At 51.8% G+C, this 15,103-nt stretch overlaps 1 protein-coding gene across 1 annotated transcript in view; it reads right to left on the bottom strand.

Moving 5' to 3' along the window:
- Positions 1–307: 307 nt before the first annotated feature.
- MAST4 (microtubule associated serine/threonine kinase family member 4) overlaps positions 308–15,103 on the bottom strand; it is a 533,198-nt gene continuing 518,402 nt past the window's right edge. Inside the window, 5 exon segments of the mRNA XM_055330979.1 lie at positions 308–1,894; positions 1,897–3,216; positions 3,541–3,722; positions 5,797–5,933; positions 14,475–14,597. Of these exon segments, the coding sequence (XP_055186954.1) occupies positions 384–1,894; positions 1,897–3,216; positions 3,541–3,722; positions 5,797–5,933; positions 14,475–14,597 (3,273 nt within the window). The 3' untranslated portion in view covers positions 308–383.

The following is a 15,103-nucleotide window of genomic DNA, read 5'->3' on the forward strand; positions in this document are numbered from 1 at the left end:
CAGCTCCAGGGCGGCCGAGCTCCGGAAGGACGGCAGCGAGTCGCTCTTGGGCATCGGGGCTCGGCCCCCGCCCCCACCCCCGCCGCCCGCGGCTCCCCGCGCCCCCGCCCCGGGGAAGCCCGCGGAGCAGCTGCGGGACTTCTCGGGCGGGGCGGTGGGCGTGGCCGCGGGCGGGGCGGTGGGCGTGGCCGCGCTCCTGCTCGCCCCGCCCACCGGCGTCTGCGCCCCCAGGGCCCCGGCCTTGGCCTCGCGGGGGGCCGGGGGGAGGCCGGCGGCGGGCCCGTCGGGCGCTTCGGGGCCCCGCTTGCCCTCGGCCTTCCCGTCGGCGGGAGCCCGCGGCCCCGCGCTCCCGTCCGTCTGTCCGCACGGAGCGGGGCAGTCCTTCACAGTGGATGGCTTGGGGTGCTTGGGGCACGCGCTCTGCTGCTCCCCGGCGCTGGCGACGCTCCGGGGCGGCTCGTCGGGGGGGCGCCCCCCGCCGGGCGGGGTCGGCCTGGTGCCGAGGAGGCCCCCCTGGGCGTGCGGGGGAGCCGCGCCCAGCACCGCCCCGCCGCCGCCCTGCCCCTCGGGGCCGGCAACAGCGGGCGCCGCGCTCGGCCTCTGCGAGGAGGGCGCCCTGTCCGGGGGCGCGGACCTCGGGGCGCCGTCCTGGGGGCCCAGGCTGGGCGCCGCGGCCCCGGGCGGGCTCCCCGGCTGTCCGGCCGAGCAGGGGCTGGGCGAGCCGCGGGGCGGCCGCGGCGGCGGGCCGGGCTGCTCCTGGGCGGCGGGTGGGGGCGGGGGCGGGGGGCCGCTGCTCCCGCGCGGCTGCACCGGCCGCTCCTTCCTCTCCGGCTCCTTGGGGGCGTCCTTCTGCACAGGCGGGCAACCGGGGAGCTGCCTTCCCTTCCCGTGCTCGGGACCGGGGGGCTGCAGGGCCCACCGCGCGGGAGGGGCTCCCCCCCTGCCCCTCCTCCTCCTCCCCCCCTCCCTCCTCCCCGGCCCGGCTCCCTCTCACAGGGGGCCCCCGCCGAGCGCAGACAAGGGTCCTCCGGGGCCCGCGGCCTCCCCTCGTCCCGGCCATCCCCGTGGCTCGCCTTCCCGCAGGACCCCCATGCCCTCTCCGCGGTGTGGGGCTGTGCGCGGACATCCGGGTGGGTCCTTGCCCCAGAGGGCACGTGTCTGGAATCGTCGCCGGTTTTAGCAGCTTCTGTTGGACACGACTCCACGGAGGGCTCCCGGGGGGTGTCCGCCCTGACGTTGGCCCGCTGGCCCCTGGCGGCCGGAGGGCCCCTGTCGGAGGACTCCCTCCCACTGAGCTGCTCTCTGGAGGGCGCCCGGTCAGCAGGTGTCAGGCCGCGGGACCGGGGTGGCTCGGCCGCGGGGGGGCCCTGCCCCAGGAAGGGGCCGGGTCTCGGCTCGGGCGCGTGGCCTTGGTGTCGGCTGCAGCCCCCCTCTCTTGGCTGGGGGTCGCTTTCAGGGACTGTCACCGCGCTCCTGGCCCCGCGGGAGGCTTTCCTGTCCCGCTTCAGCTCAGGGTCTGGCAAGGGGCTGCCTGGAGAGTTCTGGAGGCCTCGGCTGGCTGGGAAGCGGGGCTCCAGCAGGTAGGACTTACTCATCCTGAGGCTGGCGGGGGAAGGCTCCCTCTGGGCGGTCTCCGCCTTAGAGGCCCCGCCGCCCAGGGGGGCGGGTGGCACAGGGGTCCCCACGTCCCTGGCCGGGCTGGGGGTCTGCGCGGGCTCGGGGGAAGGCAGCTCGGTCTTGGAGGCCTGAGGCCCGGACAGGAGAGCGATATCCAGAGTGCCCTCAATGGGCTTCAGGCAGGACACAGACCTGCCTTCCAGCTTATACTCGGACGGGCTTTTCCGGACTGGGGACTCAGGAGCCACCAGGCCCCCCTTCTCCACCCCGCTGTCCCCCGGCCGGCTAGGGCCTTGAGAGGGACAAAGGAAACAGCGCTGATCTGAGCCGGGTGGGCACCGCTGATGAACGCTCGGCCCTCAGAGGTGGGCAGGGCCTCCTGCTGCCCACCCACGGCCCGGCCCGGGTTCCCGGGCAGGGTCTCATGGGCAGTAGAGGTCATCTTGGGCTTGAGCACGGAACACAGGCTGTCATCTTTGTCTTCAAATGACATCTTCTTTCGGAGGTAATCGATGTTGGCCAGTTTGCTGTCTAACTTCTCACATCGGAGGCACTCCTTCGCCGGGGGGGCCTTCTCCAGGTTTTCAGCCTTCCCAGAGCTGGACCTGTCGGTGGAGTGACACAGGCCGTCCTGGAGGATGCCAGGAGCAGAGGTGCGCTTGAAGTCACAGACGCCCTGGCTGTGGTCCCCGGGTGCCCCTTCCGAGGCGGCCCCCTCGCTGGCCCGAACGCTGGCCTGCTTGTGAAGAGCCCCTTTCAGCAGACTGCCCAGGGACGGGGGCTCCTGCGAGGCCACTTTGCTTTCAAAATGACTCGACCTCTCTAATGCCTTTGGATATAGTTTCTTCTCCCTGTCTTCCAGCCTGAAAGTAGAGAGGGCCTCCAGATCGCTGCCGAGTCCGTGGGATTTCTGGTGGGGATCCTGTTTGTCTGGGAGGCCATCGGGTTTCTTTGCTACCACCTTGGCCTTGAGCTTCTCTCGGTCCAGCTCATCCACGGACTCCTGTCTCCCCAGCTTCCGGGAGACGGGGCGCTTCAGGCAGCCTTGCTCCACAGGCCTGGCGCGGCTCAGGGAGGGCGCGTCACACACGGTCTCCTCCAGGCTCTGCAAGCTCACCTCCCGCTGAGGCTGCTCCCGCTGCACCTCCTCCTGGGTCACCTCCAGGCTGTGCTTGCGGGAGCACAGGTGCTTCTTGTCACTGCCGTAGGAGGGGGAGAGCTTCTCCTCTGACTGCACGCGCTTGAGCAGCGGGGACCTGGGGGGCTCTGCACTCTTGGGCCTCACGATGTGTCTGACGATGGTGGGAGGGGAGTGCATCTTGCTGGGAAAGGCCTGGGTGATCTTGGAATTGCCGAGCGAGTGACCCAGCAGAGGGGATGGCGACCGCTGTGGGGAGGTGGGCTGCGGCGTGGGAGAGGGGGTCCGGGCCAGGGGGGACAATGGGATGCTGCCAGCCGACTTCCGCCTCCCGGACCGGTAGCGCTGTCCGCTGAGCTTGGGGGCCAGGCCATGGAGGGTGCTGGGCCGGATGTGTCCTGAGCCCGCTGGGGAATTGGGGGCACTGGAGCTCGGGGAGCTGCTCTGTGAGGAATTAGTACCTGCATGGAAAACAGAAGGCCGTGAGCAGGGGACTCCCTCCCTCTTCTTCCCGTGCTTCCTGCCTGCCCCAGCTGTTGCAGATCAGGTCGGATAAAGGCCAGCTTCGCACTTAACCCAGGGATACACGCCTGTTCACGTAGGCCCTCCCCACGCCGGGGTTCAGGCCAGTGCTTCCTGCCCTAAGGGTCTATGCAGCATCGTCTCACGGCCACCCTCTCAATCCCGTCCACCACCACCTAGGGCCTGAGCCTCCTGTCCCTCAGGAGCTCAGAGAGTGATCCTGGCCTCCTCTCACCTGTCCCTTGCTCGGGGGCCTCACTCACCTGATGGGAAGTCAGGGGTGGAGCGGTAGCTGGGCGTGGGGGAACGGGGAGACAAGCTGTGCGTGGGGGAACCTGGGAGGCTCTCCCCTGACGACAGGGACCGGTTGAGGCAGGAGAAACTCCTGCTGGTGTGGAGTAAAGGGGACGGCTGCTTGGCTAGTTTTTTGAAGAGGGACCTCCTCCTAGAGTGGAAGCAAGAGGAAACCAATGAGATTCCACACTCGGGGTCCCCTACCATCTCCCCACAACACCAGCGCAGTCCCTTTACACCTCTGTACCAGGGACGGCCTTACAGCGGCAGGTTCTACGCTAAAGGCATGTCGGTTCTCACTTTTCAAGTGAAAAACCTTCTAATGACAAGGAAGAGTCTTTGAGAGGATACATCGGAAGCTCTCTTAATTCCAAAGACTTTAGGAAGAGCTGAGGAAATGAGGAAAAATACAAAATACGTATTCATTTATTTATCTGTCAGGTTTATGAGGAGGGCGTCCTTCACCTGAATGCTTCTAAGCATGCGCCCCCTCAGATCCCAAAACACACTTTCATAAGAGATAATACCAGGTAAATCTCTGGAAGAGGAACCATCACCTTGGATATAGAATTCTTTAATGGTGATACACTGAGCAGAGGCTGTATCTAGGAGGGGCTGTTTGCCCTGCTTATTCCACCGTGGGCTCTTGAAAATTCTTAATGACAATGTAGGTTGTACATTAACATAGAAAAAGCAAGAAAGGTGAACTGAAGCTTATCGTATCAGCAGGGCACCAGACACTGAGCTGCAGCAGAAGCAAATGTGTATTTAGTGCTCAACAAGCATATCTTAAAGCAGAAAAAAAAAAAAAAAAAAAAAGGAAAGCTTCAGATGGCTGTAAAAAGTTCTTTTGTCTTTACCATCACGCAAGCCTCATTCACCCCCAGAGAGCTTAAACAAGTTTCAACACCGCTGCCCCTCTGCAACAGCGTGTTCTCTGACTTAAAAGCACAGAATATAAAGCGCACATTAAAAAAATATAGAAACCATTCACTTAGCTCATAAAGCATACATCTCAGAATCTGTACATTTGATTTTAATCCAAGTAATAAATGTTTGTGGGTTAAACAATTAAGTCATTCTCTATAGTTCATAAAGAAAATAAGCAAGTCCGCTACTCTGCCCTTGGCCCACTCACCAGAGAAACCACTTTCTTCTCCATTAGCAGTTTCTTCTCCTACCTGTCTGCACATTGCTCAGTGATCTTTTTATGTTTTCGTTTCTCAGTTCCAGAAACGATCTATTGATTTCCTAGCTCAGAAGATGAGAATGAAGCTCTGACACAAGCCCCTCCCACCCTCTGACCAAATACACTACTACGTTTCTATCCCTCCCTCTAGAGCTAAACCAAAACTTTCAGTTAGAAAAAAGGCTGTCCCCCGTTTTTTTTTTCTTATTCCCCCTCTATTTTATATTATAAATAATTGTTCACAGCTGGGCTATGCAAAGCAGGATCCCATTTCCTTTCTTGCTTGCTGTCGTCTTTCCTGGAGTTAATAAGCATTCCCATTTTATTTGCTTATTTCCCCACATTTCTATCATCAAAAATCCTCATACAGTCAGACACATTAGATCCACCTGGGCAAAGGAAAGATGCTGCTGTGGTATCATGCAGGGAGCTCATCCAGACAGTTGTCTGGCAAGAAATGTCCCCACTCAGACACAAACACGCATCTCGCCAGTGTCCGCACAGAGCACAAAAAGACTGCCTCCCAGATTGCAAATGTGTAACCCAGTTAGATCTTCAGTCAGTAAAGCAAAACCCCTTTATTTTTAGGCTTATTTGGATGCTTTAAAACGATCATTTTCGAGTATCTAGGATTAAAAAAATAGCAGTTGTTTGTTTTTAGATAACATAAAGGAGATTAGTAAATGGAGATTTAATGCTAAAAACTGCCTGAAGGTCCAGTGCCTTAAATCCAACTCTCCTGAAGTAAAGTCTAGAGGCTTAAGAAACAGCAAAGGGCTTTACATGGTACTCACACTGGGGGGGGGGGGGGGGGGGGAGCAATCTGAATTCTTCTATGAGGTAACATGTAAATCTTTTCATTGTGAAAAATGATGCTGTTATGAATATGAACTTTAATGTATAAATATCTGAACCACAGCATGAAATTCCTCACAGAGAAATGGACCTTTCTCATAATGTGTTTAAATTGGGTAAGGAGAAGCTTTCCTCCAACAGGGTATATACCAAGCTCACAAAAAATGCTGCTTGAACTAACCTTTCTAGACTTTCTTTCTTCTTAGATTTCTTGCTCCGCCTCACCATCCGGCTCTTATAGCTGTTTCTCCTGGCTGGTCCCGTTTTGATTGATGTGTTTTCAAATGGAGTAGTAGTGATTGACACCTTATTTCCACTCTGTAAAAAAAAAAAAAAAAAAGAAAAAAAAGAAAAGAAAAATTGTGGTGGTATTAAAGGGAAATTCTGGGAGGAAACGAGATCAGAACCCAGACAAGAGATTCAAAGACAAATAAAGGTACGTAAAGACATATGGACAAAAGCCTTCTATTTCTAAATAACCTTTGGAGCAATGACATCCTAACACAAAGGGGGCGGAAGGCAAAAATGACTTTTTTTAATGACAGGTTTCTTTAAGAGGGCAGGCTCTGGACTCCACAGATGTGAGTTCAAATCCAAGTTCTGTGACCTCAGCAGGTTGCTTCTGGTTCCTATACCTCAAACACTTGCACCGTGTAACAGAGGAGTCCTACCTGGCTCACGGGGGCCGTGGGAGGATTACATGGCATGGAGTTAGTAAAGCCTTCAGCACCGAGTGGGACACATGGAGAGGACTCTATAAATAGCAGTTATCTTCATCCATATGTATTTAGTATAAATGTGCCCAGGGGCTGTCTGTTCTTGGTTGATTTATTTTTTGTTTTTCTCCTTTTTGTGTTTTTCCTTTGACCTAGAAATCATAGCCTAGCAAAAGTGAATGAGATTTTTATTTTTAATTATTTTAAAAGATTCCTTTTCTGTCATCGTAAAACCTGTCAGCCTGCAGAGCTGCAAAGTTTATGCCGGCGAGTACAAAACAGCCTCTCTTTAACCAGGTCACGCACGGCGAGGTAACTCCTGGAACTCCTGGTGGATTTCTAGGCCCTTCGCTCAGTGCTGGGACAGGGCTTACTGGGCAGGCCCTGAGGGTAGACAGCAGAGGTGGAGTCAGAAGCCAGGCTGAGGGGTGCCTAGGGTAGAGGGTAGGCTGATCCCCTTCCCTCCTGCTTCAATGACCTCTTCTTGAATTTCTTAATACCCAGGGGAAAAACATGTCCTTTCAAAGTCACAGATGGCCCTGATTACCTCGAAAAGACAAGGAACATAAGGAGAAGGATCTTTTAAAGAGGCCTACGCCTGGAAAACCCCTAGCAGCCCGGCTCTAAGTGGTACTAAGTGACGGGGAGTTGAGTGTGGTGGGGGCAGAGCACCAAACCGGTGGGGACTGACTGCTTTCATGTTAACATCGACTCCCCCTCTCCAATTTGGGAAATAATATACCACCTTATGAAGAAGAAATTATAAAGTATAAGCAAAACTAAAAATCATCGAGGAGCCTATTCCTCAGCTAACATTGGTAATATTTCAGCATCATTTCCTGACCTTTTCTCAGGCACGTATAAATGAAGCACATAAACAGACATATCTCACAAATAATTTTAATCTTAGCTAATCAGATACTTAGCTTTATGTTGTTTTTCCATTTCACATCACATAACTTGGAAAACCTTCCCCACATCATCGAACGTTCACTGAGAACATAATTTTTACTGGCTGTGCAACAATATTCCACAAGATGGGGGAATCAAAACTTAATTTCCCTACTGCTATTCTTTTCTACTTTTCAGTTCTTTCAAGAGTTGCCATAAATATTCTTATCTATAGATCATTGCCTTAATCTCCGTCATTTTCCTTAGATTACATAATTAGAGTCAATGCAGCAAATCAAAGGGTCTATCTCAACCTTTTAAAAACTCTTGGTACATATTAATACATTATTTTCCAGAAAGCTTATGTCAATGTGCACTTTTGCCAGCAGCACATAAATACTTTTTTTTAAAATTTATTTGACAGAGAGAGAGAGTGGTTGAGAGAAAGAAATTAAGAGAGAGCGAGAGGAGGGGCAGAAGGAGAAAGAATCTCAAGCAGACTCCATGCTGAGCGCACGCCTTGACCTGGGGCTCGACACTTAGCCGACTGAGCCACGTAGGGGTCCCCATAAATACCTTTCTTACCACAGGTTTGTCAGAACTGAATATTAGCATTAAACAAGTGACCAATTTTATAAGTAAGTTGTGTCAAGTTTTAATCTTCATTCTTTGATGCTGTCGCACTTATTTTGGTCATTTCTAATTTCTTCAGGAGATGATCTGTCCATGTCTTGTATTCACTTTAGAATCAGCAAGTCTTAGTATTTTATGACTGATATTATAGGGTTTTTTTTGGATATTTAAGAACATGTCTTCCCACACCTAAGGTCCTAATTGTAAAAAAATACTTTAGGGAAATAGGATTAGAACTGAAACAAAAGAAAAAAAAAAACATTTTTCTGAGAGAAAAAACCATATGTTCTGCATGCAAATGCCACAACTTTAAGAATAAACCTTTATCTGCTAGGAAAGATTGACGTTCTAGTTCTTGTTTGAACACATTTAGCTTCTAGGTGTGAAAGGCCTACCAAGGGAGGTTGTTTGGAATGGGATCTTCTCACAAATTGAGGGAGGCCATGCTAAGCTTGGAGTTTGTCCTGTGTGCCTCAGGTGAATGAAAAGAGCGAGTGTAGCCAGAGTTTGTCCTTCCCGGGAGTTCTTTCAGTCCTTGTCCATGTTCATCTGCAGTGGGGGCCCAGAGAGCCGTCGTGATCCCTGACGCTGTTCTACGAGTCCTGAGCCTGAGGCACATGATTCCTACTAAACCTAAACACATGGGACTTGCAACAAATCTTCCTAACAACTGACAACATTCTACTCTTTCTGGCGTGATTCACCACTGGCTTTCACATCTTCACCACAGAAAGGCTAACAATGCCACGCAGCCTTTTTAGAGCACATTTTCCGCATTAAAGCGTTTTTCACATATATTCTCTTACTTTATTTTCCCCACCAAGTCGTGAGGGCTGCTCTATTTTTTTACAACCCTGTGAGGTGGGAAAGAATTGTTATCCTTGCATTCTAGATGAGGAAAAGAGAGTCAGGGACACAGAGTTTTCTTCTTCCCCAAGGTCACAGAGCCCCGTGCAAGGGTCTACACCTGGCTCTCTGTCCCTCATCCTCTGTGGCCGCTCGCCCCGTGGCTCTGGCATGTCCTGATCCTCCGCCTCTCTTGCTCCCAGCAGAGTACGCGGCTTATACTTCATGTGTGGTGGTGAGGGAACCACGCACTGGATTAACACAGTGAATGATCAGCATAGGAGACGGTCAAGAAGAAATTGAGGAGACTGAAAACTGCATCAACGTTGAATGAAACAAATAGAAACGATAAACGCAGCTCATCAGAAAGTAGTTATAACCAGGGTTTTTAAATCAGGGCCCATCACTGAGGTCTGTACAAATGTTCCCTTCCTCTATAAAAAACAAACCCAGTTTCTCCTTCATGTTTCTAATACATGGCTGTTCCAGAGGACAGTTTGCTGGATTTACGTAAATATGCCGAGGTAACTTCCCTGAGGAAGAACTACAGACCTAGAAGACCCAGAGTGCAAACACTTCCCTGGGAGCATGGATGATAATTAAAATGGTAAATGAATGGACAAATAACTTCATCAACAACCGGGTAGGTAGGAAGCCTGCCGCCTGGCGGATCCACGGCTACCCGGGGGGCTGGCTTGAGCTCTGCGGTGCCTCTTATGGGCTCAGTTTATCCTCAATCCGCTCTTCTGAAGAACCAGTGAAGTCTTCTAAGAGAAATTCTGTACTTACTTAAAAAAAAAAAATGGGGCCAGCAGATGGTTAAGTGTTCAATTTGTTCACTTTTCCTATCAACTATTTGTGTAATTGCGCACGGTGGGAGGGAAATCCCTGTAAGCTGGCTGACCTGAACACAACAGCAAGCTACCCGGCCTCTCCCTCTCAGCGTGGCTCCGGGTCCCGTAGAGGGGGGCCGGCGATGTCTCATGGACGTGGACGCTGCCTACACGCCTCTCTGTGCATAACGCACGCGGGGAGGGGCGCACGCCCCGCAGGCCCGGGTCGGCCTGATTCACACCCTCCAGCAGCCAGTCCCAGCTTCCTCGCACGCTCCGTCCCACGTGCAAGCCCAGGCCCCTGCCACCCGAGCCACTCACGTTCCCCAGGTGCTTTGGGCCGTCTTGCCCTCCCGTCTGCGTACACCCCCTTGGGGCTGCAGAGCCGCCCCACACGCCCTGGCGTTGGCCCCTCTCCACCAGCCCCCCGGGCCTGCAACCCTCCCCCCGCTCCCCTCCGCGTGGAGCCTAGCACAAAGCTGCCTCCTTTGGAGTCTGGGCCGCACAGGCGGGCTGCTCCTATGTGGGACACTTGGACCGCGGACTGGCACCGAGCTGCACGGCCGGCCGGCGGAGAGGGCACGGAGAGGAGCCCCAGGGCCCGACGCCGCTCACACGCACGTGGGCGGCAGCTCTGCTCCTTCCTGGCGGACAACCTCGGGCTGCTTTGCTAACTTTGTCCTGCTTTCATCTCTTCATCTGGAAAGTGGGGACACACGGTTATTTACGGCACCGACCTCACGGGGCGAGGGCATTCTAGGCCTTCATCTAGGGACACCCTCTCGGCGCCTCGTCTTCGGTGTCCTGGGCCGTACGACTCCTCGAGGCCCGCCACAAGGCTCAGAGTCCGTGAGGACGGCGATGGCGATGCTATCTGACGGCTTGCCTTTAGTACCGCGAAGCTGCTCAGAGTTCACAGGAGGGCAAGTTGTGCAGCAGGGGCCCAGGAAGTTTTAGGGCACCGGGCGCTTAAACTAAGGCTGTCCCGGAAGAGCAACCTGGTCGAGCCGAGAGTTTCCCGTATTGGGGAGGTGAAGCTGGGCGCGCTGTCGTGTGGGTCCCTATGGGCTTCACCCAACGCTGCGGCGGGTGGAGGAGGAGGTCATCGCTTTCACGAAGTCCTTTCAGGAAGCAACTTGAGAGCCGAAAGGAGGTGACTGTCTCCTCGTGGCAGGAGAGACGTGAGGCAAAGGGGAAGGAGCACCCTGCATGGAATTCATGGCCGGGGGGGGGGTGGGTGGGAAGTGAACCCCAGAACCACGTGATGGTTTCACTCCATGGGCCTATGCTGTGAACTGACTTTGGACAAGCTTCCCGGTGGACGTAAGTGCTTCCACAGCAGGTTCATTGAAGGTGTGAGGGCAAAGGAGACCGAATGCAAGGACATTACAGGTGGACAATGCTTCTTACGTTCAGATTCCAAATGATAAATGAACGCCACACATGCATTTCTCAACAGACACACAGCAGCCTCCACCTTCTCCTAAGGGTGCCATGGCATTTCGTGGCAAGTAGTTGGCAAGTGTAAAGCATCAAGTAAACGGCATCCAAGAATTCCAAAACAGAGCTGCTACCCTGATGCTCCACGAGTGATGGCGTGAGGAAGCCCAGTGTGGATACCACTCACTTTACACTTTGTCCAAGAATCACTGTTCAAATTTGGAAGAAAGCTGCGTGATTACACAGTTCACTGGGAAGATAATTAAGTCCCTTGTATCCTTTTTGTTTCATGACATTGGTTGCTCCCCTCCAGCGCTTCCTTTATGAACCAGAGGCAGGATCCTCTGCTTGGCTCTGTGACAAAGCATGCCACGGCCTCGAAAGGTGCCAAGGCCCTCCAACACGGCGTGTTTGCGTTTGCGCAACCTCACAGGCTCCCTGACTCCATCCTGGAAAGAAGGTGCCCCGCACAGACGGAGGCAGAACATTACAAATGGGACTTGGTTCTGCCGAACGACTTTGCCAGAGACTGTCAGGAGAAAGCTGTATTCAAATTTCACAGAAGGAAGTTTCAAAAATCCAGAATGCTCTCGATATAAAATAAATTATGAAAATCATCGAATGCCTCAGCAAAATACACAGACGCCTATTTTCTGAAGATATGTTTCAGTTTAGTATTTTTCCTTCTGATTTTACGAGCAGATACACGAAATGATGTGAAGACAGGCTGTGGCTGGAGCTGTGCGGCCTGTAACACAGTGCCGCCATAAAGGAGGTAGAAAGCCAAGTTATGTCACCATTTACAATCCCTTTGACCTTCTTTTAAGAAGAGGTCACCTTTTCTTAAGAGAACCTCACCTGTAAAACACAGACTTACTATCTGAAACAAAGGCTGAGCTCCTAGACAAGAGCGAGGAGCACTTTAGAAATAACACCTCTGCAGGGGGAAGGTTTGTATAGTGGATATGTGGACAGGAGGGGGACAACACAAAACAATTTCGGGGTGGGGGGGCTCTTTCCCACAAAGGGTCGACCTGCAAGTGAGCCACAGGCAGCCCTGGACCACAGCAGTAGGCACTGTGAGAGGAGCTGCTGGCCAGACTCATGAGTCTTTATATCCCCTCTAGAATTTTGTCTTACAGAGCCCCAAGTCATTTGGGCTTTCACAGCCAAAGGACCTCCGAGTCAGCAAGCCTGCTGGGGCGTCCCATTTCTTGGATACTTCCTGTGAGCGAGGTGTTGCATACCAGGTGGACAGAGAATAGTATCAGGGAGAGATGGTGAACGGAACTCAAAAACTCAGGTCTTGCCCACGTGTCATCTGTTTCTGTTCAGGAGCCACACTGCAAAGCACAGACTGACGCCAGCCATTTAATGCTGAATGGCGAATGGAATGGCACGTGTATCGAGACAGGAGTCTAGATGTGACAAAAGTAGTAGTGTGGTATTTGGCTCCTCCCACGGTAACTTTTGGAGAGCAGGCAAAGGAGGACCCCATGGTTCACCTCAATTCCACAGCTACCGTGCACCCATCTATATCCGAGGCCTTGGGTAAGTGCTGGGGTGATGTGGAAAGCTCTAATGGTTGCCATCCCCCCCGCGGGGCTCCGTCAGATTTGCTCCGTGTTCAGCATGCCTGTCAGCTGATTTCCAACACGGCCTAGGGCGCTGCAATGCTCTCTCAATACGGAGTCCTCTCCCTCCAATGATCGATACGTGCGCTTGTGAGAAAGTTGGCTAGCGTTAGGGGGACAGCCTGCAGGTATGAGTGACAGCAAACTCATGCCCCTGCCCCTCAGACTTCAGTTTTGAGCCCAAGACCAAAATTTGGTTAATAATGTGAACTAATCAATGGCAATAACTTTCCTACAATCTGCTACTTCACAATGGACCTGTGAATATGCACGCTACTGCTACTCTCCGAACCGAGGCCAGACCCTTAGTCTTTTGACGAATGCATTCATATTAGCTGGGGGGATGGCCAAAAAGGAGAAAAGTCATTAAACTGTACTTATTTTTGGAAGGCTTAGCACACCCACTTCTTTGTAGTGCCTTCTACATTTCTAATTTTCTTTTTATGTTGCAATTCAATGAAATTTCTCTGTAGTGTCCCTCCCCACTCATAGAATATTCTCTCCAAAAGTATGACATTCCTCCCTCTGCTACAGCCCTGCCTAATTACATTATACTTTATCTGCTTCCATCTGTCTCCTCCATCTCCCATACTTCTCAAGGGCAAGGACTATACCTTAATTCCTGTGTTACCAACATCTACCACGGCACCGGACTCCGAGCAAGTGTTCTGCAAACGGTCTAAATGGACACCCTTTAAATGGCACATATGTACTTTTGTTCTGTCTCTCATTGTTTGAGGCTATGGCTCACACCTCTCTGTAGAGAAGTCCCTTACAGCCCCTTTGGTGCTCAAAAAGCAAGAGGTCATCCATAGATCTGTTGATTTTTGTCAAATGATCCTCTAATGAGAGACCGTAATTCTGATCACAGACTTCTTTTTTCTGAACAAACTTAACACCAAACACAACTTCATCCCTGTTTTTACAGGATCGGTATTTGGAAGCTATAACTTTATATTTTACAGTCAGCAGGTGACACAGCAAGTAACTCAATAGAATTGAGAGGATCAGTGTAGATTTTCTCTCTCCACTCACGTTCATGCTTCTTGTGGTCTTAACTCCACAGGCTTTATTCAGCTTACATTCAAAATAGAAAATGATTTACGTTCAAATTCATTTGTGTATGTGGGGGGAAAGGCCTAATGATTGCTAGAACCCCATCCTCCATCAGTACCTATTTCTGTCATTTACAGTATATGTGTATATTTTCACAATTTTTTTAAAAGATTATTTGAGAGAGAAAGTGAGCAAGTGAGCAAGGGCAGTAGTGAGAGAGAGACAGAGAGAGTCTCAAGCAGATGCCCCCCCCTGAACAGAGTCCATCTCATGACCCGGAGATCATGACCTGAGCCAAAACCAAGAATCGGACGCTTACCTGACTGAGCCACCCCGGCGCCCCTGTACTCACAATTCTGTCTTTCAAAAGAAAGCCAACTCTCAGACCAAACCTTCACCTCTGACCCCACAGTTTAATATCACTTCATCCTCCACCACACTAGAATTAAACTTTGTGCTCCTGAAGAACATCACCTGTAGGGCAAGTGATTTCCAAATAGATTTTACTATGGGAGGTTCATAAAATGAAGAGAACTCTTCTTTTATCTGTGATTTGGGATAAGAAGTTAACTTAGGAAGGGAATGTGTGGAGAGGAGAACATGGTTGTCATGATATAAAACCCAGCGAATTCATATTCTCTCCTCCTTAATAGTAGACCTGAGACTACCGACTACTTTCTCCATGGTTACACTGAGTCTGTGTGCGTATACTGTAGAGAAGACCAGAAGAACTCAGGGAGGGAATGCTTGGGACCAGTTCTTACTGATGACCTGGTTCATCGGTACGGAACGGATGTAAAAAGATAATACCTTCAGCAAGAGTTCTATGACTTCCGTGTGGACAAGTCCATGCACCGGTTCTCCATTGATGTGCGTGATCAGGTCCCCAGCCTTCAGTCCTGCCTGGCATGCTGGACTCCCTTCTTCTACGTTCTAAAGTCCAAGAAGAGAGTGTACATTTGTAAGCCAACAAAGGGCAACCCTAACATCTACTCTTTCTTCTGGGACAATGTTGTGAGTAACCAGCAAACGATCCTCAGCTCCTCGGGGGAAATCAGAAGCCATGGTTATTATTCCTTTTCTGTCATCATCCTAAAATAGGACCATTCCTCACAAAATTTCAGGTGAATGGAGAAGGCAGTTTTTTTTTTTTAATGAAAGGACAGGATAAAAATGACCAAACAACAATGGAATATTCCTCAGCCATTAGAAATGACAAATACCCACCATTTGCTTCGACGTGGATGGAACTGGAGGGTATTATGCTGAGTGAAATAAATTAATCAGAGAAGGACAAATATTATATGGTCTCATTCATTTGGGGAATATAAAAATTAGTGAAAGGGAACAAAGGGAAAGGAGAGAAAATGAGTGAAAATATCAGTGAGGGTGACAAAACATGAGACACACCTAGCTCTGGGAAACGAACAAGGGGTAGT

This window comes from Nyctereutes procyonoides, unplaced genomic scaffold, assembly GCF_905146905.1.
Source record: "Nyctereutes procyonoides isolate TBG_1078 unplaced genomic scaffold, NYPRO_anot_genome, whole genome shotgun sequence".
NCBI classification, from domain to species: domain Eukaryota; kingdom Metazoa; phylum Chordata; class Mammalia; order Carnivora; family Canidae; genus Nyctereutes; species Nyctereutes procyonoides.